At 32.9% G+C, this 22,567-nt stretch overlaps 1 protein-coding gene across 1 annotated transcript; it reads left to right on the forward strand.

Annotated features, from left to right (window-relative positions):
- Positions 1–17,413: 17,413 nt before the first annotated feature.
- Positions 17,414–21,063, forward strand: LOC120068028 (transcription factor bHLH118-like). The gene is made up of 2 exons (XM_039019698.2): positions 17,414–17,891; positions 20,556–21,063. Exons 1-2 carry the CDS (start codon positions 17,583–17,585, stop codon positions 20,991–20,993), a joined length of 747 nt encoding a protein of 248 aa, XP_038875626.2. The 5' UTR covers positions 17,414–17,582; the 3' UTR covers positions 20,994–21,063.
- The last annotated feature ends 1,504 nt before the right edge of the window (positions 21,064–22,567 follow it).

Raw genomic sequence — 22,567 nt, forward strand, 5'->3', positions numbered from 1 at the left:
TTTCAATCATATTCAAAATTTAATTCCTCTCAATTAATTATGATATTTAATATAAATCATATTTATATTAAATTTAATTATATGAATCTCATTCATATAATTAGCATCTGGATCATATTCAAATTTTTCTCAAAATACTTTATACTATAATGTATCAAATACATTATATTAATTATATTGCATATATAATTAATTTAATTAAGTATATCATATATAATTAATTTCCTCAATTAATTTGAACAATTCAAATTAATCAAAAATTAATTCTCAATTAAACCCCTGTTGAGCTACAGAGGGGATCTTATGGACCCGAAGATTGAAACTCCAATGGTGCCTGGATAATTAATTAAACTCTTTAATTAAATTACCCAACTTCCATTAACTATCGATCACTTCACTAAAGACCGACAGCTGTACTCTTCGCACTATAGATATATTTATGTTGAAGGAACTCTTAACGAAGAGCATCCATGAGCGCGTTCGGATCTTTCTGATTTCATTGTGGTAGAAATACAACATACACATTCTAACAAACAATTATGCAATTTACACTAATTAACGGCATACTTTTGATAAATAAAAATATAAAAGATTGAGTTCACATACCAGATAAAGACTCACGCAGTGGAACAACCTCTACGATCTCTATTGCCCAGTAAAACAGTCGACTATGGCAGAACGATCATCTACACGAACGACAGCAACACGAACAAGAACGAGCAAGCAAGAGCGGGGACGACACCACCACTTGGAGCCCTTGGTATTCTCGGAGTGAGAATCCAAAGTGTGGTCTTTGGTGAATTTGGTAGAGGTCGGAGGATCGGGCTGATCTTGTAGACGATAAACAAGTGGGAGACAAAGCTATCATATAGCGGGGATGCTTATCGTTTAGAGAAAGCTACGCGATCGTGTAAGTTTTACTAAGCGATCGTCTAGTAATAGGTAAACGATCGTTTAGAAAATGCAACAACCTAGGCGATAGTTTAGGAAAGATAAGCGATCGTTTAGAGAAAGGCGTGCGATCGTTTAGACGCGGGGTGTGCGATCGTTTAGACGATGAGGCATGATAGCTGATAGAAATACAAGTTATTAAAGCTCAAATTATTAAAACAATGGGAGAAATTGATGGTCAAATAGGCAATATTACGATTGAATGTGACAAACTAAAAGAAAATTGCGATCGCTAACACTCATCGCATAAAAACAGTTAAATTGCATTATTCTGTGCAGGTACAATGCAATGGCGCGGTTTGAGTTTGCGATCCAAGGGTACAATATGATGACACGTTTGAGTTTGTGATCCAGGGGTACCTCAAAGATGATCGTGTGATGACTTTACATAAAGTCGGCAGCCTAATGTAATGAAACATGATGGGACGTAAAAGCTGATAACGGTCAAATCAGAAATGCAATTGACGGTCGTTGAAGACCATACCGTTGTAAGATCATTGAACTTTCGGTGACTATCAGACGGTGCAACAGGGTATGAAAATTAATGCTACCCATCCATGCAATCATTAGTGAGAAGAACTACTTTGTCTAGAAGTCTATAAATACCCAATGCTACCAAACTGGAAAGAAGGCGCGATGAGGCGAGGCAAAGCCGAGGGAAGGGAATTCTTGAGGTTGAGGGATTTTCGGAAACAGCACGGGGAAAAGACACCAAACCTTTGCGAGAGCAAGAGTTAACAACTTGGGAAAGAATTGAAGTGATAAGAGTAATGTAAAAAGCCAGAGGAAGTAAGATATTGCTTACCTGGCTTGATACTTCTTACACCATTTATTATTTTGTACTTAAACACTTTATTTGCAAAAATGGAAACTTCATTCAATTTATGATCAGTCTCTCCACACCATGCATGAGTAACTAAATTTGTGAATAGGTTGAGAATTACTTAGTTAGCATAACTTAAGCTATGCACTTTATGCGATCATCTTGTCTTAGGTATGCTTCATTCATCATTTGGAGTACTTGAGAGAGTAGCCTGAAGACAAAATCTAGGCTTGAGAGAGTCGGATTAGATCGTATAAGCAAGAGTAGAGACTTAGAAATATGTTCTATTTGCTACATTCCATACACATTGCATGCATCCTAAAAATAGGAAATGTGGTATTATGCATTGAGAAATGTAGTGCTTAATATTTCTGTGTAGCATGATTGCATGACTTGTACAAAATCTTAAGAAATGCTAGCTAAATCTCTTCTCAACCCCTTCATCGCATACTTGTTATAACACCACTCCTTCATTGCTACACATTTAATTCCATCGCATTAGAAAATCTAAGTTAAAACACCATCTACTTCTTCATCACCATCGCAATAGGATCAGAGAGACCATCGCATATCTATTTAGTAATTCTTGCATTCGACCCTGGACTTACCAGGACCCTAAGAAGGTTTATACGTGGGCTTTGTTAGGAAAACTTGCATGATCATCACATCCGCACATCCTTTCATCGCATGATAAATCAACGCATCAAGGCACTATCGTATAGGCTCTCAGCTAGGCGATTGTTTACGTTTTCACACCTTTTCCGAATTTTCTGAACTTTTTACAAAATGAAACAAATTTTCATTTTATTCTTTAGTTACAATAATCGAATACGGATTCTCCCACTAACGCACAATTGAGGAGATATTTTTGGCCAATTATCATATAATTAACCAATTTAATTATTAAATGAATATAATCATATTATATTCTTACCCTATAGTTTGATATCACATATCTACTATAGTAATTTCTCCTCCACTTGATATAAATCATATTTATATCTAATTTCCTCCAAAATAATGTATCTTATACATTTAGTCAATTATATCATATATAATTAACCAGTTTAATTATATCATATATAATCGAACTCTCTCTTGTCAATTTGAACATTTCAAACTGACCCAAAAACTTATTCTCGACTTTATCCAAGCTACCTAGGGGTTCTTATGGACTTGTAGCTCGAAGCTCTAACGATATGTGAATAGCTGACTAAACTATTTAACCACGAGATCCACCATCCGTTAACTGCCAGATATTCCACTAAAGACCAACAGTTGAACTCTTCTTACCACAGATATATTTCTGTGTCCATCGGATATAACCAATCATGAGTACAATGACTCTTCACAGATGCTCATAAGTATAGTTGGGTCAATTTACCATCTTGCCCGTGTAGTTACATCTCACTTCTTAAGTACCACTGATTCCTCTAATGAACAATACAACATAGTCCAACTATGTGTGAACACCTCTCGGGCCAAAAGAAGGTGTGTGGTGCTACATCGTTCAAGCCCTAGAATCAGCCCTTAAGGGAGCTATCTATCTACTTTCCCCTGCTTCCGAGAAGAAGTGAATTCCATCTTGTGTAACTGAGTTTCTAGCTCCCAAATCAGACGAATCCCCAAAATGGTAGGTTTGAATTGGTGACTTGGCCACTCGCACCCATACAAATCAAAGAACCGCCCTCAATAGCAGGAGTTCCCAACTCACTCAGGATTGAGGTCATGTTACCTATAGTCATCCTAGTGAAGTGAAGTCTCTGTCATGAATGGTGTTATATAACGAGACGTTAATACTTCGTGGTCAGGTCTTATACAAACTCTTTGTATAGGACGCCGTCGCTCACATGCCCCCTACATGAATGACCAGGATCAGACCATCTGTGACAAGTCACAACACTTGTGACAATTCCACAAAATGGGCTACATCCGTAGCATTACCAGGATAAGGTTTCCCTTCTATATCCATATACTATAGACCATTTTGATCACTTAAGACATGATCTACTTGTATGTCACCACATACATGCTTAAGTTACATACAGATAACCAGGGATTTTATGTTTATTGGTTTGTGGTAAATCAACTAAAACAAAGAATTGAGCAAAAACAAGATGTGAAGTAAATATCATATGTTATACAACACAAGCGTTCGTACAAACTATTTACAAACTACAGGACACGAGACTTTAGGGCATCAACCCCAACATCTGTGTCCATTAGATATAACGAATCAACAGTGCGATGACCTTTCACAAATTGCTCGAAAGTACAGCTGGGCCAAAATGATTGTTTTGCCCCTGTAGTTACATCTAACTCATTAAGTACCATCGATTCCTCTCATGAACAATAAGTCATAGTTCAACTATGACCAAGTCCCTCTCGGGCCAAAAGAGGGTGTGGCCACATTGTTCAAACTCTGGAATCAGTCCTTAAGGGATAAATTTATCTACTTATCTCGATATTAGGGAATGAGTGAATTCCGTCTTGTGAAGTTAAGTTCTCGGCTCCCCAATCAGACAAATCCCCAAAATGGTAGGCTTATTAAGTTTGCAATCTAGCCACTCTCACCCATACAAATCAAAGGACTGCCTTCATGAGCAGAAGTTCACAACTCACTCAAGATTCAGGTCATGTCACCTATGGTCATCCTGATGAAATGTAAGTCTTTATTATTAACGGTGTTATACAATGAGACTAACCATTTCGTGGTTCGATCTTATAGAAATTCTTTGGATACGACACCTCCGCTCATATGTCTCCACATGAATGATCAATATCAGATCATTTGTAGCACTTTACAACACTTGTAATATCTACAAAGCAGGTTGTATCCGTAATGTCACCAAAATAAGATACCCAGCTTTATCCATCTACTCCAGACCATTTAGGTTATTATTTAAATAAGATTCATCTGTATGTCTCTACATACTTGTTTAAATTACATAAAATAACCTAGGATCTTAGTTTATTGGATTGAGTGTATGCTCATAAAATAACAATTATTTTATTAACAACAATTTGTTTATACAATATTTACAAACTACATGAATACAAGAGATTTAGAACACCAATCCCAAGAGAAGACTCTTAGAAAAATGCTATATCTAGACTACCCTATTTACAAATCCACTAGAATTATATATGGCGATTGTTAATTAGGAAAACAAACTCACGCTCTTCACAAGTAGATAGGTCACTCTGGTCATCTCACATTCTAGAACTTATTTATATGGACCTTTTTGGTCCCATGCAATTAAAGAGTTTGGGAGGAAAAATATATGTTTTAGTTGTTGTTGATGACTTCTCTAGATACACTTGGGTTCGTTTTCTACATGATAAATTAGATACATTTTTTTTGTTTTTCAAGCTCTCTGTCTTGAATTATAACCTGAAAAATATTTGAATGTGATACCAATTCAAAGTGATCATGGTAGGAATTTTGAGAACTCTCAATTTATTAAGTTCTGGCAGTAGGCTAGAATTTGTCATGAATTTTCAACTCCCATTACTCCCTAGTAGAATGGAGTTGTGGAAAGGAAGAATTGGGCTCTTCAGAAGATAGCTCGCGTAATGTTGCATGCCAAACATATACCATTCCAGTTTTGGGCAGAAGCCCTGAACACGGTATGTCACATACACAACAGAGTTGTTTTATGACCAAGAACCTTGAGCACAATTTATGAAATATGAAGAAGGATAAAACCGAATGTAAAATACTTCCACATCTTTGGTAATACTTTCTACATCCTGGTTAGTAGAGAGGCTAGACGAAAATGGGATCCGAAATCGGATGAAAGAATTTTTCTTGGATATTCCACAAATATTTGAGCTTACCGTGTCTATAATAAATGAACTCGTACTGTAATGGAGTCTATTAATGTTGTGATTGATGATGATGCTACCTCTTTCGGTTCCACTTTTACAGTAGAAGAAGATTCCTAAACCACTCCTCTTAACAATATTGATGTCCTTAGCATATCATCTGACATGCCCTCTGGCATAAGTTCAAAAATCCCTTTGGAGGACAACCTGAATATTCTTGAGTAGACAGAGGATAGTAACAAGCGACATTCCAGCAGAGTTCGTAAAAAATCACCCCTTTATTATCATAATTGGTGAACTTGAAGAAGAGGTGACAACCAGAAGGCAAGATAAAGTCAACCATCTTGAGATGATCAGTAATATATGCTTCATTTCCCCTGTTGAACCAAGAAGTGTCAAAGAAGCTCTTCAAGATAAATGTTGGGTCAATGCAATGCAAGAAGAGCTTAGGAAATTTTTAAGAAATGATGTCTGAAATCTTATTCCCCGACCAGAGTTTGTGAACGTGATTGGCACAAAGTGGATTTCCAAGAATAAGACTGATGAGAGTAGCAATGTCACTAGGAATAAAGCTAGACTTGTGACTCAAGGGCACATTCAAATAAAAGGCATGAATTTTGATGAAACCTTCGCTCCTATTGCAAGACTTGAAGCTATCAAACTCTTGCTTGGTATTTCTTGCCTCCTAAAATTGAAACTATATCAAATAGATGTAAAGACTTCTTTTCTCAATAGTTATTTGAAGGAGGAAGTGTATGTTGCTCAACCCAAAGGTTTTGTGGATCCTACTCATCTTGACCATGTGTATAAACTCGATAAGGCTCTTTATGTCCTTAAACTAGCATCCAGAACCTGATATGAACGTTTAACTCAGTTTCCTATCAACAACGGGTACAAATGAGGAGTAGTGGATAAAACTCTCTTTGTGAAAAAAATCTCATGAGAATTTTGCAATTGTCCAAATTTATGTTGACGATATTGTTTTTAGAGAGATGTCACAGGAGGCGATCGAGCTCTTTGTGAAACAAATGCAGGAAGAATTTGAGATGAGCATGGTAGAAGAACTGTCCTATTTTTTTGGATTTCAAATAAAGCAACTGTTATGTGGGATTCTTTATTTCTCAAAGCAAATATGTTCAAAATTTACTGAATAAATTTGGCATTGAAAATACCAGTTTTAGAAGAACTCCTACTCCAACTCATCTTAAAGTATCAAAATACTTTGGTGGAATTCAAGTTGGTGAGATTCAATACAGAATCATTGTTGAGAGCTTGCTCTAATTAATAGTTGTTGTGTTTCGAACGTGTTTGTGCTTTTAAAGATGAATGATGATGGGAATGAACGATTATGAGGAAGATGAATGATCTATCTCTCTGCATGAAGAAGATGCTATGGGTCGGACAGGTGATAGACTTATGTTCAAGCATACATTTCTAGTTGCATACAAGTTCCTTAAGTTAGACATAAGTATAAATCTAACTTAAGTGTCCTAGTAAGCCCAGGGTTCAACATGGAGAATCTAGAGTAGACTAACGCAAAATGGTGTTTGGGTCTATTGCAGAGGTTTGCTAATTAGTCGATATACGTTGGTTATGTATATTAAACTATGTAGCATGCATGCAAGAGGAAGTAGGAGTTCAGATAGAGGGAAAGAGGGTACATGGATGAATGGATCGTGCATGAATGTTTGCTAGAATCTAAGTGTATGCATGTGATGTCTTTAGAGTCTGTTCTCTAATTTATGCTCAACATCTCTCGATTTGAATGCCACATTTATCCTATCTCTAGGTTGCATGAGTTAGTCAAAATGAATAGACAATTGACATGAATAACTTTTATCTCTAAAATTACTCAACGACCTAGCTTGATGAGTTCTACAAATAACTACTCTCTCGAGTAACTAAGTGTTTTTTATTTCAATCAACTGATAAGGTGGATTCAAGCAACAAACTTTATGCAAATATCAAGGCAGTAACTTCACACACACAAACAACAATATATGGAAAATGGTTGAAATGGAGATTGAACTAAAGAAATATGTTTTGATACATAGAATCTTGGTTCAATCAAGTAGGACAGTGAATGTAAATGCTAAGTAAAGGAAAGAAGTCAAGCTGCAGGGTTCAATCTCTTGTCCTCTTTGGCTCGTTTTTGTGCTTGCTATTGATAACTAGGTAGAAAGGATAAAAGAGATATATCTCTCGAGATTTTCTCTGGCAACACCTCATTACCAATAGTGGAAAATGGCAATCGTCCCTCTTATTTCTTTCTTACAGTTGGGAGAGATAAAGGATCTACAGGTTTTCTAAGTGTCTAACTCTCTAACTAATTTCGCTAACTTCTCCTTATATAGGCAATTAGATCAGCCACTTGGTGATGTGATTGCATTAAATTTCATACCTTAAAATAGCCGCCCACTATTCTGCCTTGATTAGACATTGCTTGTTAGTTACCCATGCTTGCATGTTGTGATTTGACATTAATTGTACGAGCCAAATGTATCTACCATGTGTTGGATCAGCTGGACGCATGCTCCTTGCATTGTTTTTGTCTGCAACATTTAATAAATTTTCCTTATTCCTACATTACTGTGCATTAGTGATGTAGTTTGTACTTAAAGGAAACTTTGCATGAGTTTATCACTTATATACAATTCCATGTGTTTTTCCTTTACTATGAATGTGTTTACATCACTTTCAATTCCTAATTATTTCAACTTTAAGAAACAATAACTTGTATTTCTACAAGTTATCAATAGCCAATAGATCAGACATTTCTTTTGCTATAGGAGTGTGTGCCAGATATCAATCTTGTACTAAAAACAGTCATTTACTTAGTGCAAAAAGGATAATCAAATACATATGACACAAGCAAATAAGGGTTACAGTAACATTTGATACAAGTAGCTCATTAGTTGGATATTGTGATGCTGATTGGGCAGGACGCTTAAAGGACATAAAGAGTACTTATGGAAGTTGTTTTTTCTTAGGCAAAAATTTGATTTCATGGTTCAGTAAGAATCTGAATTGTGTTTTCCTATCAATGGCTGAAGCTGAATACATTACAGCTAAAAGTAGATATACTCAATGATCATGATGAATCACATGTTACAGGAATATGATGTCCCGCAAGATGTCATGACTCTTTATTGTGACAACATAAGTGCGATTAATACATCCAAAAATCCAATTCAACACAGTCGTACAAAATATATTGACATCAAACACAACTTTTTTCATGATCTTGTGGAAAGTAAGCAGATCATTAGAGCATGTCAATACTAAAACCAATTAGTAGACATCTTTACCAAAGCATTAGATGTTGATCGTTTTGAGGCAATGAAGGCAGCTTTGGGTTTTTGTGTCTTGAAGGCATAGAAATTAAATTCGTCGGCCATTTAGTTGAGAATCTTGACCGATCAAGCGTGCAAGCCTGTAAAGTTATTGATGCAAATAACTACCTTAATTGTGATTGTTGAAAGTTCAAAGAAGTCTAATTGTGTTTTATTTTGAAATTACTTTTTGTGTTGGATTGTTGGAAAATTAATCGTGGCAGGCCTCCTCGTTGTGTCGTGGGTTTGTTCTTCTCTTAAACATCTCTTTACAAAATTTTTGTGCTTGGTTGTTATACTAAGTCTCCTCTAATGGCGAGTACTTATAAAGAAACTCACACTTCTGACGGAAAAACGGTGAGATACAGAGAGAAGGACAAACAAAAGTTGCATATAACTAAGGATGTTCTTCCCGCTTCAATCAACAAATATGGAGTTTCTGTGCATAGACTCCCCGCTCAATAGAATGAAATTGGATTTCTTCCTCTTTCAGCGAAACGAAGACGCTCTAAGGAAGGAATGATTAAAGAAACAAAAGGAAAAGAAAAAGTAAGCTCCTCTGTCTTGACGTTTTTTGATCTGATTGGACTTGAGATAGAAATCTATCCAAATAATGAAAAATCTACTTCAAGTGATTCTTCCAATCACATGCATGATTTTATAGCCTTACCTAGAAACCCAAATGAGATTTTTAAACCATCTGTCAATGTTCTAGTAGAAGCTAGGGATTCTAAGAGTAGATTAGTTACTGATGAAAGTCTTGCATCTGGTTTTGGCAGTGTTAATTCTACCGTCCATGCTTTTGATACTATTTTGGGAGAAAATATTGCTATTCTTGGTAGTTCAAAGATTGATAAATTATCTGTACCTATTAACACTATTGTTGAGACTACTACTGAGTTAGAAGAAACTGAAGGTATGAATGTCTCTGATAAAAATGTTTTAAAGTTTGATGTTGAAAATATTGTTTTTGCTTCCTCTGTGCTTCATGCTATTGATTCTCTAAATGATCCTATGATTCCAGTTGTGGCTAGTACTGGGCCTTGTGAAGAGGCTCAAACTGTCAAAGAGAATGTCAATACTCTGGCTGAGTCTTCTCTTTTATCATATAAAAGACTTGCGATTGATAATTTGTAGACTACAGAGACTTCTGAGAATATGAAAAATATTGCTTTGTATGATGTTTCCTCTAAGTCTAGCGATAAAAGACATGATAATTCTCCTCGCACTACTCATTTTGATGATAAATACGATGAAGACAATATTACTATTGTAGAGCTTTGATTAAAAAACTGCTATTGATGTTGGTGTTTTGATGTTGTTAATGTTGATATTGATGCCTCCTATGAGACATCTGAAAATGAATCTGAGAAAACTGCTTTTGTGAAAGCTTTAGATTGAGGATTCAAAAACATCTCGAACAATGATGATATTGGTTCTGTTCGTGTGACTAGGTCCTCTACTCAAGCCAAATGACAACAACCAACTACTTCCAACATTCCATCTATGCCTTTGGATGGTGTTTCCTTCAACTTTGAAGAGGGTCCCAGCCTGAGAAGGTACGTTGTTAAGTGAAAAATTGTAGATGAGAAAGAATTATCTGACCATACCCAAGAGTGTATTAAGCTTATGGAGTTGGTTCATGTTGATGGACTTTAATGGATTGTTTTGAACGTGGGACTCTACTATCCACAACTTGTTCGTGAGTTTATTGTGAATCTTTCCTTTGGTTTTGTAGATTTAGCTAGCCCAGATTACTAGAGGGTGCATATCAGGCGTCATCCATTTATTTTCTCTATTTCCTTGATCAATCAATTTTTGCATCGAAATGTGCCTAGAAATATGAAGGAACAATGTTCTTCCCTAAGAGATTTAGTGTTTGAACGGACTGGAGAAGCCTGTTCCACATGGCCATGAAAGGGTCAATTGTCTACAACTAATTTGAGTATTAAATATGCTATTCTGCACAGGATCGACATTTATGGTGCCACTCTTCTGACAAATTGGGCTTATCCATTGCTCTTGTCACATTGCTGTGTTAGATAGGGACTCAAGCTCAGTTCAATTATGGTGTGTTTATGCTATAGCAGATTAAGAGGCATATTAGGTGCACAGCTTTTAAATTGTCTATTTGTTTTCCTCGACTTATTCTACTACATTTTGCTCTCCAGAAACTTGATCTTCTATCCTTTACCAAAATTATTGGGCCTTCTCCAAGTCTCTTCTCTATCAACCCAAAGCTTCTGCAGGGACACCATGTTCCTAACTTGGACATTACCACCACGACACATTTCATGGTCCAAGCAGAGCTTTAATTGAGTTTTCTTTTGGTAGTTGTATCCTTCACCTACTATCAAATTAATCTCGTGACCTTGAGTCCATGATGCCCAAACTTTAGGAGAGGAAAACTGAGCTTGATGAGGTATTACATGTTAGGGTTGATGCCCTAAATCTCGTAGGGTCTTATAGTTTATAATTGCATTGTACAAACATTTTATTTATGCAATAAAATATATGATGTTTTATTTCAAAATTAGTTGCATTAACCACAAACCAATAAACTAATATCCAAGGTTATCTTGTAGCTTAAACATGTATGTAGAGACATACGGATCGATCATGTTTAAGTGATAACCTAAATGGTCTGTAGTAGATGGATAAGGTTGGATACCTTATCCTGATGACACTATGAGTATGGCCCGCTTTGTAGATGTTATAATTGTTGTAAAGTACTACAAATGATCTGATCTTATTCATTCATATAAAGACATGTGAGCAGGGATATTCTATACAAAGGAGTTTTTATAAGATCGAACCACAAAATTTTAGTTTTATTATATAATGCCGTTCATAATAGAGAGTTACATTTCACCAAGATGACCATAGTTTTTATAAGCTCGGAGGGATTTAATGAGAATCAGTTTTTCGATAAGTTTGAATTGCTCAAATTAATTCAGGGATTTGATTAATTATATATGATATAATTAAGTTAATATAATCATATATGATATAATTACGATAATATATTGATACATTAAATATTAAGAATTTATGAGAAGAAATAAATATTTGAATATGATTCAAATATTAATTATATGAATTAGATTCATATAGTTAAATTTAATATACATGTGATTTATATTAAAATCCATTGGTGAGAGAAAGGAAACTATAGGTTATATTGTATATGATACAATATTAAAACTATAGGTTATATGTTATATTTGATATAACATATAATTTAATATATATTATATGATAAGGTAGTTATCATATGCATATATATTAAATTATTTATTAAATAAATAAATATATTTTATTTTATTTATTTATTTACTTTGAAAATTAATTATGGGAGGGAGTTGTAACTTCCTTCACCCTCCCTTTCTCTCCATTACATATGTGGGGTTGGTGGTTTTTTCTCTTCATCTCTGTGTGTGAACAGAGACAGAGACAGAGAATTCTCGTAATCATTTTTTTTCCTCACCTTATTTCTCTGTAATTCCTGCACCATAATAGCCAGTGCCCCACATCTTCATGGATTCACCCAGAGAATACCAAGGTTTCCTTCACAGTAGTAACCATTAGAATCGTTCTTCAAAGGTATGGGTTTTGAACTCTATTTTAATTTTTATAATTTTTTGTTCTAGCATGTTGTATTTTTCTATTTTAGATGCATAATTTATGTTCTTAGTCTCAGGAGGAATCTAAGAGTCAGCTTTGGAGAAGCAGTTCTTCATCTTAAGAGGATCCTAAGACTCATCAGTGAAGGGAGTTCATTGACTAAGGGGAACATATCTTAGTGAGAGGAGTCTCACATATTGTCAGAAGTCGAAGTGTCTAACACTGATATTATCAAACTTAGGGGGAGCCTACATGCACTTGAGAGAGAGTCTCACATCTAGGGGGAGCCTAGGTGGTTAGTGAGTCGAGCTCTACGTGAGTCACTATAGTGATCGTGTATTCTAGATAAGTATTACATTGTAAACTGCTTAACTCTTTAATATTAGTGGATTATATTTTTTGGACACACTGCTCTCGAGACGTAGGTGGATTATCACCGAATTGGGTTACCAACTTCTATGTGCCTTTACTTGTTAGTATTTTTATTGTTACAGTGATTGTCAGTGCTTTCCATTTAACATTTGTATATCGAATGGTGAGTCTTCCTAGTGCCTTTTCAAACTTAAACATGTAATGGCCATAATTAAACTATTGAGTTTCAGTAAGATGCACCTAAACACGAAGCAACACTAGAACACATTAAAATCTAAAATAGATAAATTTTCTGAAAATTGAAACAAAATATTATTAACATAAGCATAACAATAAATTTTAACTAATTATTCATCTTAATAATTTAAAATTGTTTATTTGTTAAAACCAAGGGTGTACACCTCTGTGCATGTGTGTCCAATAATATATATAATTTGGTGCTCAAGGTATTGTTCATCTCAGATCATCAACCAATGAGGTGTCTTTAGGATAAGTAGTGAAGTTGTAAAATCATGGTAATCCATAATATGAAACTAATAAAGGATGAAATTGATGTTTTTTTTGTTGGAGATTTGTTGATTGACTTTTTATTTTTTTAACGTGTCCGGTGGTTTCTGCAGTTGTCTCAAATATTGTCTAAACATCTATTTTAGACAAGAGATTATTTCTCTGCAGAATATTTTTTTCTTATCTGAACATATCAGGCTGTATTATTCCATTATTCCATTCGATATATTCCTTTATTGAGGCGTGACTTTTCTTTTCTAAATAGGGATTTGTTTCCTTTCTTGGATTCAATTATTAAAGGAGAATTATGTTGATCATTTAGGGATGTCGCTTTTGTTAATCAAGCAAGACCCATTCTGCTTTACGACCATTGTTGTGCACCATTATGTTCTTGCTTGTTGCTCACTCCTCCACTGTGTAGGTACTTCATCTGTTGAAGTGCAACACATTGAAGTTAATCACGGTCTTAGGAGGAGCCTAAACCATTGTTGTTAAGAAGGCATTCTCAGTCTTAAGAGGAGCATAAGACTCAGCTGCGGAGAAGAAGTTCTCCATCTTAGGGGGATCCTAAGATTCATCAGTGAATGGAGTTCGCTAACTTGAAGGAAAGATAACAATGTTGAGAGGAGTCTCACACACTCTCACAAGTCGATATTATTAAAGTTACGCGGAGTTTAAGTGCATTTGAAAGGGAGTCTCACATCTAGGGGAAGCTTAGGTGATCAGTGAGTTGAGCTCTACGTAAATCAATGTAGTAGTTGTGTATTGCAGATAAATACTATGTTGTAATTACTTAAATTTTTTGTATTAGTGGATTATTCTTCTTGGTACATTGCCTCCTAGACGTAGATAGATTATCGCCAAACTGGGTTATCAACTTCTGTATACCTTTACTTGTTAGTATTTTCTTTGTTACAGTGTTTGTCAATGCTTTCTTTTTAACATTTGTTTATCGAGAGATAAGTCATGCTATCGCTTTTTCCCTATTCTTTTTTCTCGTGGGACCTATGAACTCTTTCGGTCAAACAAGTGGTGGATTTGTTACTTCACTCTCCTCAACTCTAATTCCTTTGATCAAATATCTATTAGGGTATGTTTGGGGCAAGGAATATCCTAATACTATAATAACCACCTCTTACTATAGTAAATACTATCTTGTATTCTCCAATTAGCTACAGTCAACACTAATTCAAAACCTCTTTTTTCTATACTATTTACTCTTTTCTTGAGTTTTTACTGTTTCACATTTATTATTTTTTTATTCTTTGTTACAATATTTACTATTTTCTTCTTAAACTAAAATAGTTTACATTTTAAACACATACTATTATAGCCCAAACTAAAATAATGTATACCTCAAACACAAACTATTATAACCCCACTATAATAACTTAGAACTATAATAATCAACTCCTTATCCCAAATACCTCTTTAAAGGTCCCGTATTCTGAAAGTCGTTATATGCTCTCTTTGTTCACGTTACAATGCTATTCTATATGTTATTTATATCGGTTAATCCACAATATTTAAAATGGTGACTGTGTAAGTGTTCATATTTAAATAAGATAAATTTCCTTCAATTGAAATAATCAACCACGATGAGAGAAAGAAAATATTTTCCCACCAACACAAGAAGAATATGAAAGAGAGAGAATACGGAAGTTGAGAGAAAACAAGTTGTTACTCTTCTTGCCAACAAAGTACTCCTCTCCCAATCAACGACACCATACTGTTGATACACGAGTCTAGAAAACTGGATATGCACCATATCAATAAATAATGGAAATGAGTATAAACGTGGGTCCATTGAATTACGTTGCGAAGTACTCAATCTGGCTGTCCGGTTTGAAGGTTTTTTTTTTTTCCTTTCTAAGTAGCTTGAGGAGTCCAGATGGTTCTTCTCCTTTGAGTTGTGTCGCGCTCGATCTTTTGTATGTTCAGTAGAGTTTTTGTCATTATCGTCCTGTTTTTTTCCCTTTCTTTTGGTAATTATGGTTTGTTTGTGCCTAAATGTCAACTTGTGAGAGGTGATCCATTTTTCTTTTTAACAATCCAATACCTTCAAGAAAATTAATAATTAATGGGATACACAAGTCACTTTTAGCTTAAAAATAATAGTTCAAAGAAGGATTTTACAAAGATATATGTTATATTAGCCAAAGTTCAAAGGGTCGCTACTTTAATTACAGCAAGATCTCTTTTTAACTGTGAAGGTTGTGTATCTGTTATTTGACAAACATGGGTTCTAATTGATTACACAAATTTGTTAACATTAATTTAATTTTAAAATATTTTTTATTTTAGTGTAAGTACACATTGTCAAACAAGTAGTATAATTGAAAATATTTTAAGTAATAATTTTGGAAGTTTAGGTTAATAAATATGCATGTGTAACTTGGCTCAATTTCGATGCATGACAAACCGAGTTAGCACCTATTCGAAGAATTTTCAAAGAGACAAGTAAAGATCAACCGATTCTTTAAGAAGATATAGTTGCCTCAACGGCGTACCAAATCCAAACTCTTTTGCAGTTGTGATGCTTCTTCTATCTCCCTTAGTTAGAAGGGTTTTTCTCTAGTCTCTCCGATGTATATATCCTTTTTGTTAATCAATTAAGCAACTCGTATATTTCGTTTAAAAAAAATGAAGTTATTTTTTTATATATTAGCATTTTCTTCTTCTTCCAGGGCATTTACATATTTAAATATGAAAGACAGAAATTGTAAAGAAAATAAACTTCGTAAAAAATACAAAGAGAAAGGAAAAAAAAACTGTTTACATCGAAAATAAGAGACGAATTACACTTGTTATGAGATAAAACTAAAGAAAATGAGTAACCAAAGATACGAATAAAGGTAGAAAACAATAAACTGAAAATTGTGTTGAATAGAATTACAATAGTAAAAAAAATGAATGAAAAAATTGAGAAGAAATTTATGGACTTTTTCTCCATCTAACTCAATTTAACCTTTTCCAAAGAAAACTGTCTTAATTAACCATCATAAACTTTTGAATAAATTGGATTGAACCAAAGTGCAGCAAACTTTCTACTCTAGGAAAATAGTACATGCATGATGCATATATATAATTGAATATGAGGGAGCTGGACACGTTTTTTTCTTCGAGAATCTATGATGAATTTGAATGTTTCATCAGAATTTCATAGACAAGTAAGTTGTGTTCCATGGTGCTAGAATAAGGGCAATCTTTTATAAAACAATGGTCAAATCTGAAAATTGTAGACGATTCCACATTTGAAAAAATCAAGGGATTTTACAATATATGGACGACTCTCTCTCATTGTCAATTGGTTTTGAGATAGAATTATATGTTATTTAATATAAATCTCATCTAATCTATTTTCTAGGTCTAAGCAAAATTGTAATCCGGCTAAGTTTCTTGTTATGGAATTGACAAATAAATAAAATGTAAAATGATAGAGAATCGACACGTAGATTTATGTGATTCACTAATAATGCGTTAGTTATATACATAGGTAGAGGAAGAGAACAATTTTAATACAGATGAGATGCATTTTTAGGATTAGAAAGTTTTTATAACGCATTTCTCTAATGTGAAAGAGACCCATACTTGGTCATTCGAAACACCAAAGGAATTCCAACATTTTCCAACAATTATAACCAAAGGCATGTGGAAGTATGTTAATAATTAACTTTGGTTTAGAAGCTTGATAAAGCTACAAAAAAAATGAGAATTATTAATTTTATTTTAAAACTATTTAGCAATAAAATGAGTAGTTTATGTATCTTATAAAAATCTCGAGGGTCTCTATTTTTACAATGTGGGATCCACTGTGCATATATTGTTAATATGGTCTATTTTTGTAAAATATTTTATATGTGACAAAAATACTACAGAAGGGATATTATTATAAATTCCATTGGAGGAAAACGAGAGAAAAGTCTCAGCATTCACATGACAAAGTAATTAGACTAACTAACAACAGATTAATTACAAATTCTAATAATTATTGAAAAAAGTCTTCCAAACACAATATTATGTTTAATTGAAATTCGTCATTATAAATATAGGGTTTTGTATGTAGAGTTTGACAAGCCATCCAATATTGTTTTTTAGGAAAACTAAAGCAATAAGTCTCTCTCTCTCATTAAGGACCCTAAAAAATGGACTTCAATGTTGAGTCTCCAGTTTCATTTGATTTAGGAGATGACCTACTTCCTCTGCCATCTCTTCCATCGTCCTCCGCAATCTCTATGCCAGTGGACAACCGTCGTAATGGTGTCTCCCAAAATCAAAAAAATGGCCGCCGGAAAAAGCCATTGCCCAACACTTGCAATGACAATGGCAATGAGAGCCCCAACGAAGAAAGAAAAAAGAAGATAATACATAGAGATGTGGAGCGGCAAAGAAGACAAGAAATGTCTTCCCTTTATACCACTCTTCGCTCACTTCTCCCTCTTGAATACCTCAAGGTATAGTTTTCATTTTGGTCCTGTATCTTGAGATTCGTTTGATTTCAGTCTATATATTTTCAATAAATCCTAAATTTAGTTTTTTAAATTGATTTTTTATGAACTGTTTTTTAAATATAGAATAATAAATTAAAATATTTATAAATATAGCAAAATTTCACTATCTAAAATAAGAGAAATGGAAGAAAATTAAAAAAGAAGAAGAAGAAGAAGCAGCAAAAAATAAGATAGAGAAAAGAAAATAAAAAATAAAAAAGGGGAAGAAGCAAGAACCGGACAAATGAAAGAAAATAAAAAAGGAAAAAAGAAAGGGAAGAAGAAGAAAAGGAAAAAAATAAAAAATAAAAAAGGAAGAAGCAAAAATTGGAAGCAACAACGAAGAAAGAAAAGAAAATAGAAAAAATAGAAAAAAGGTGAGAAGCAAAAATCAGAGAAATGAAAGATAAAAAAGAAACGAAAGAAGCAAAAACTGAAGAAAAGAAAGAAAATTAAAAAAAAAAATGTGCAACAAGACAAGACAAGAAAAAGTAAAATTGAAAATTAGAAAAAATTCAAAAGTTGACTAATCAACGTTTCTATATTTGCAAATATTTTAAATATATGATATACTTTTAGATTTTTCCTTTTATTTTATTATCTATTATAAATATCTTCTTTTTAAGATGTAAAAGCCCATTCTAATCCTTGTATTTAAACTTGCTTTAATCCTATTATAAGTTGACAAACCTTAATGAATCTCCACCATTTATCTTTCTAGATTTCTCTCTCTCTCAATGTTTTTTTTAAAAATTATTTGGAAGTGTTTCAAAAGCTATCTTAAGTTGTTCTCAAACACTCCAATTTTTTCTAAAATGATTTATTTTCAAAATTAAACGCTTTAAAAGTTAACCCAAACACAACCTAAATGTATAGTAACATTTTAAAAAAACTGCAAATATAGAAAATTCTATTAGTGATACACTATTAATGATAAACTCTTATCAACGATATGGTATTATCACCAATAAACTCCTACTAGCGAGATAGTCTTATCTCTGACAGATTTAAAAAAATAAAATCTAAATTTTGCTATAATTGTAAGTTCTTTTGCATTGTGCTATGTCGGAAAATACTTCAGGCCTAATTGCTATACTTGCAATTTTCCTATTAATTATTTAATTACTTAAAATAAAAATAAAAAATATTTTTAGAAAATTATTTTAAATAACAAAACTACTGAAAATATTTACAAATAATAGTAAAATATAACAGTCAATTTGCAATAGACCGCGATAGACTACTATTTGTGTTTATCATGACATATATAGACACAGATAGTAGTCTAAATTTTGTTATATTTTAGTTCATTTTTCTATATTTAAAAATAACTCATCTTTTTATGTTAAACATTAGTTAAAATTAATTTAATTATTAAAAATAATTAAATAAATATAAAATAACTAGAATAATAAAAGTTAAGAATTAAAATTTTATATTGAGCAATTAAGATAACATAAAATATTAATTGTAGATGTATTATTTAATTTTTTGTACGTATAAATAATATATTTATATTTAATAATTAATTAAAATTAATAGTAATATTATGAATATTATAATAATAAATAGATGTCTATTGCTTAGTGTCCCAAAGCTATGTGTCACCCATCATGTTGTCCATAATTATTCATAGTGGGTGTCTATGTAATTTCACATCCTACTTGCTACTTTGCATAGTGGCATTCGGTGGATCTTAAAATTACACATATATTGGTGAGAATTCAACTTCAAAATTCTACTAATTTACCTTTTATCCAATTTTATAAATTTATAATTTTATGTTTTAGTTATTTTATTTTATATATTTAATATTATTATATTATATTTTCTCCATATCCATTTTCTCGTTGTGCTCCTCAATTTCACAACAACTAATGATCAATTGATTAATTTTTTTCCAACCGAGTGTATAAGGAAACCCACATCAGGTAGATTTTATAATTTCTTGGATTTTAAAAAAATGATAGTTTGTTAAACAAAAAGAGTATTAAGGAGTCAAGGACTTATTTGATAAGCAATGTAGACAAAAAGATTTGAAAGCAATGGATTTAATGAAAACAGAGTTATGTTTCTTTATTTCATTTTTTAAAAAAATTGTATTTCATATTTTTGGATATATATATTTAATAGTAAATTGAGAAATTAGATTTTAATTTAAATAATTGTTTAAATTGTATTTTAAAAATATATTTATAAACCATAAAACTAAATATTAAATTGAATATGAGCTATAAATTATGATTACTGGTTTGTAATATCATATAATTTATAATACAATATATAACAAAAACTTTTAGTATAATTTTACATTTTGAAATTTCAAATCCAAAATCTAGATATATTAAAAATATAATTTTTTTTTTCAAAATTTACACTAATTTGATCACATAACCTGAAAACGATTTTCAATCAATGAATCTTAAAACATTAAAATAAAATTCATATTGTTTAATAAACAGAGTCTAAATATCTGACTAAAACGTGGGAATAAAACCTAGTAAAACAAATGGACCCTGAAAGGTATTTAATACGTAATCATACAGTCATCTTCTTCTCTCTCCGGTTATGTTGGATTTGTTTCTCTCACTCCACAAACTAACATTTTTTATCATTATATTCCCATAGGGAAAAAGGTCAATATCCGACCACATACATGAGACAGTTAACTACATTCAACATATGCAAGAAAGAATTCAACAACTGTCTGATAAAAGAGATGAGCTAAGAAAACTCTCCAATGGAACTACGGCCACCGTCGATACGGCAAAAACACTTAATTCCTCAGAAAGGGACTCTGTGGTGGTGAGGCCAAAAGATGGAATAGGAATTCAAGTTGTAATAGACCCTGCCACAAAACATAGGTTCCCTCTTTCCAACTTTCTTCAAGCTTTAGCTGCGGAAGGACTTGAAATCCTCAGCTGCATTTCCAACAGACTGAATGAGAGGTTCATTCACACCATTGAATGCCAACCTATTCTTAATAATGACGGCGTCTATCCAAACATCGATGTGTTTGAGCTTCACCATAAGTTAACGAATTTGGAATATTTTCCTTTAGATTAGAAAATTATTCAATATGATTGTGATGTTGTGACTACTCTTCCAATAATATTTAACCCGGTCTTGATAATCATCTGTTTTTTTAGTTTTGGTTTTTTGAACTTTATTTTCACCTATAAATTTTTTTAAGAAAAATCTAAAAATTTGTTTTTGTTTTTAAAATCTTACTAAGATTTCAAAGGAAATAATATTAAATATATAAAAAACTAAAAATAAAAAGGTAATGGAACGGGCCTTTAGTTTCTCTTATGTCTAGTCACATGTACCAATCTTTTGAATAATTTCTTAGATTCGCATAAAGATTTTTGTGAAAATCTTGAACAATGACAGTCACGGTCAGAATTCTTTCCGGAAATAAATGTTTTCCTTTTTATTGATGTGTATTTTCTGAAATTCTGATATTGTCGGATATTGACGTAGTCCTTCAATGGCTTTGATACTATCGTTTCGTTTTGCAATCTTCGCTGTGTTTCCTCTGTCATGCATGGTTTTGTGTGTGGGAGCTAGCACTTTATCAATGACAATCATCTATTCTCTTTTTCTCTTTTTCTTTTTTTCTTTTTTCTTTTTCTCTCCGGTAAATTATTCCATTGCATATATTGGACGGCTAACTTATTAGATAACATAGAGTTTCGGTAAAAATTAAATCGAACTCTAATATGTCCAAACTGAACATAACCAACCAGCAGATAAATCAAAAAGGATAAAATAAATAACACAATAGTTCTACCAATTTGGTCTATATCCACCTTGAGAATCAGATTAGAATAATTTTATTAAGAGCAATCATGTTTACAATTACAAAAATATGCGAGAATCAATATTCTATAATTTAATCCTTCAATAAGAATGAAACCACGAACTTTCCACCTCTTGATCGAGACCAATCGCTTGAACAATCTATGCCAAACCACTGACTTAACTGCCAGCGAAATACCCACTGTATCGAGAGACCCATGCATCGTCGGCTAAAGGCTCTGAAATTGTAACGATCCGACCCTCCGACCCTTACATAAGAAGTTCCGATCGTTATGACATGCATACTTAGACTTTTCTATCATGAGATGAGTTTTGGTAAAGATTTCAAAAGAAAATATCTAAAATTTTATTAATTAAGTAGCAAAACTATTCAAAAAGTTTATTTTACAAAACACCAGGATCCATAAAATATTATCGTAGTGGAACAAAATGCATATATGACCAAAATAGTGAGTTTGATGGTTGGCCCCTTGAGCGACGTCCAGTCATGCCACCTATGTTGTGTCCTTACCTACAAAATCTGTAAGATAGAATGAGTATATAATATACCCAGTAAGTAGTTTTCACTTAAGGTAGTGACCAAATGCACAATCACATGTAACAATGTCATGAAAACATATGATTGGGATTGAAAACATATACTTATAATAACATGAGGTGGTCGGTTACGCTTCCAACGTAAGCTCCTCCACCCTAGTAGCAAGATGAGGACTTAAGTGGAAACTAACCCATCTGATGATTAGCGGGTCATGGAGTCAGTAGAACCAGAGTCGCATCTAACATCAATCATTAGTATAAAAGTAAGATTGGACTAGAGG

This window comes from Benincasa hispida, chromosome 12 (genome assembly GCF_027475165.1).
Source record: "Benincasa hispida cultivar pf3 chromosome 12, pf3_genome.v1.1, whole genome shotgun sequence".
Taxonomy (NCBI): Eukaryota; Viridiplantae; Streptophyta; class Magnoliopsida; order Cucurbitales; family Cucurbitaceae; genus Benincasa; species Benincasa hispida.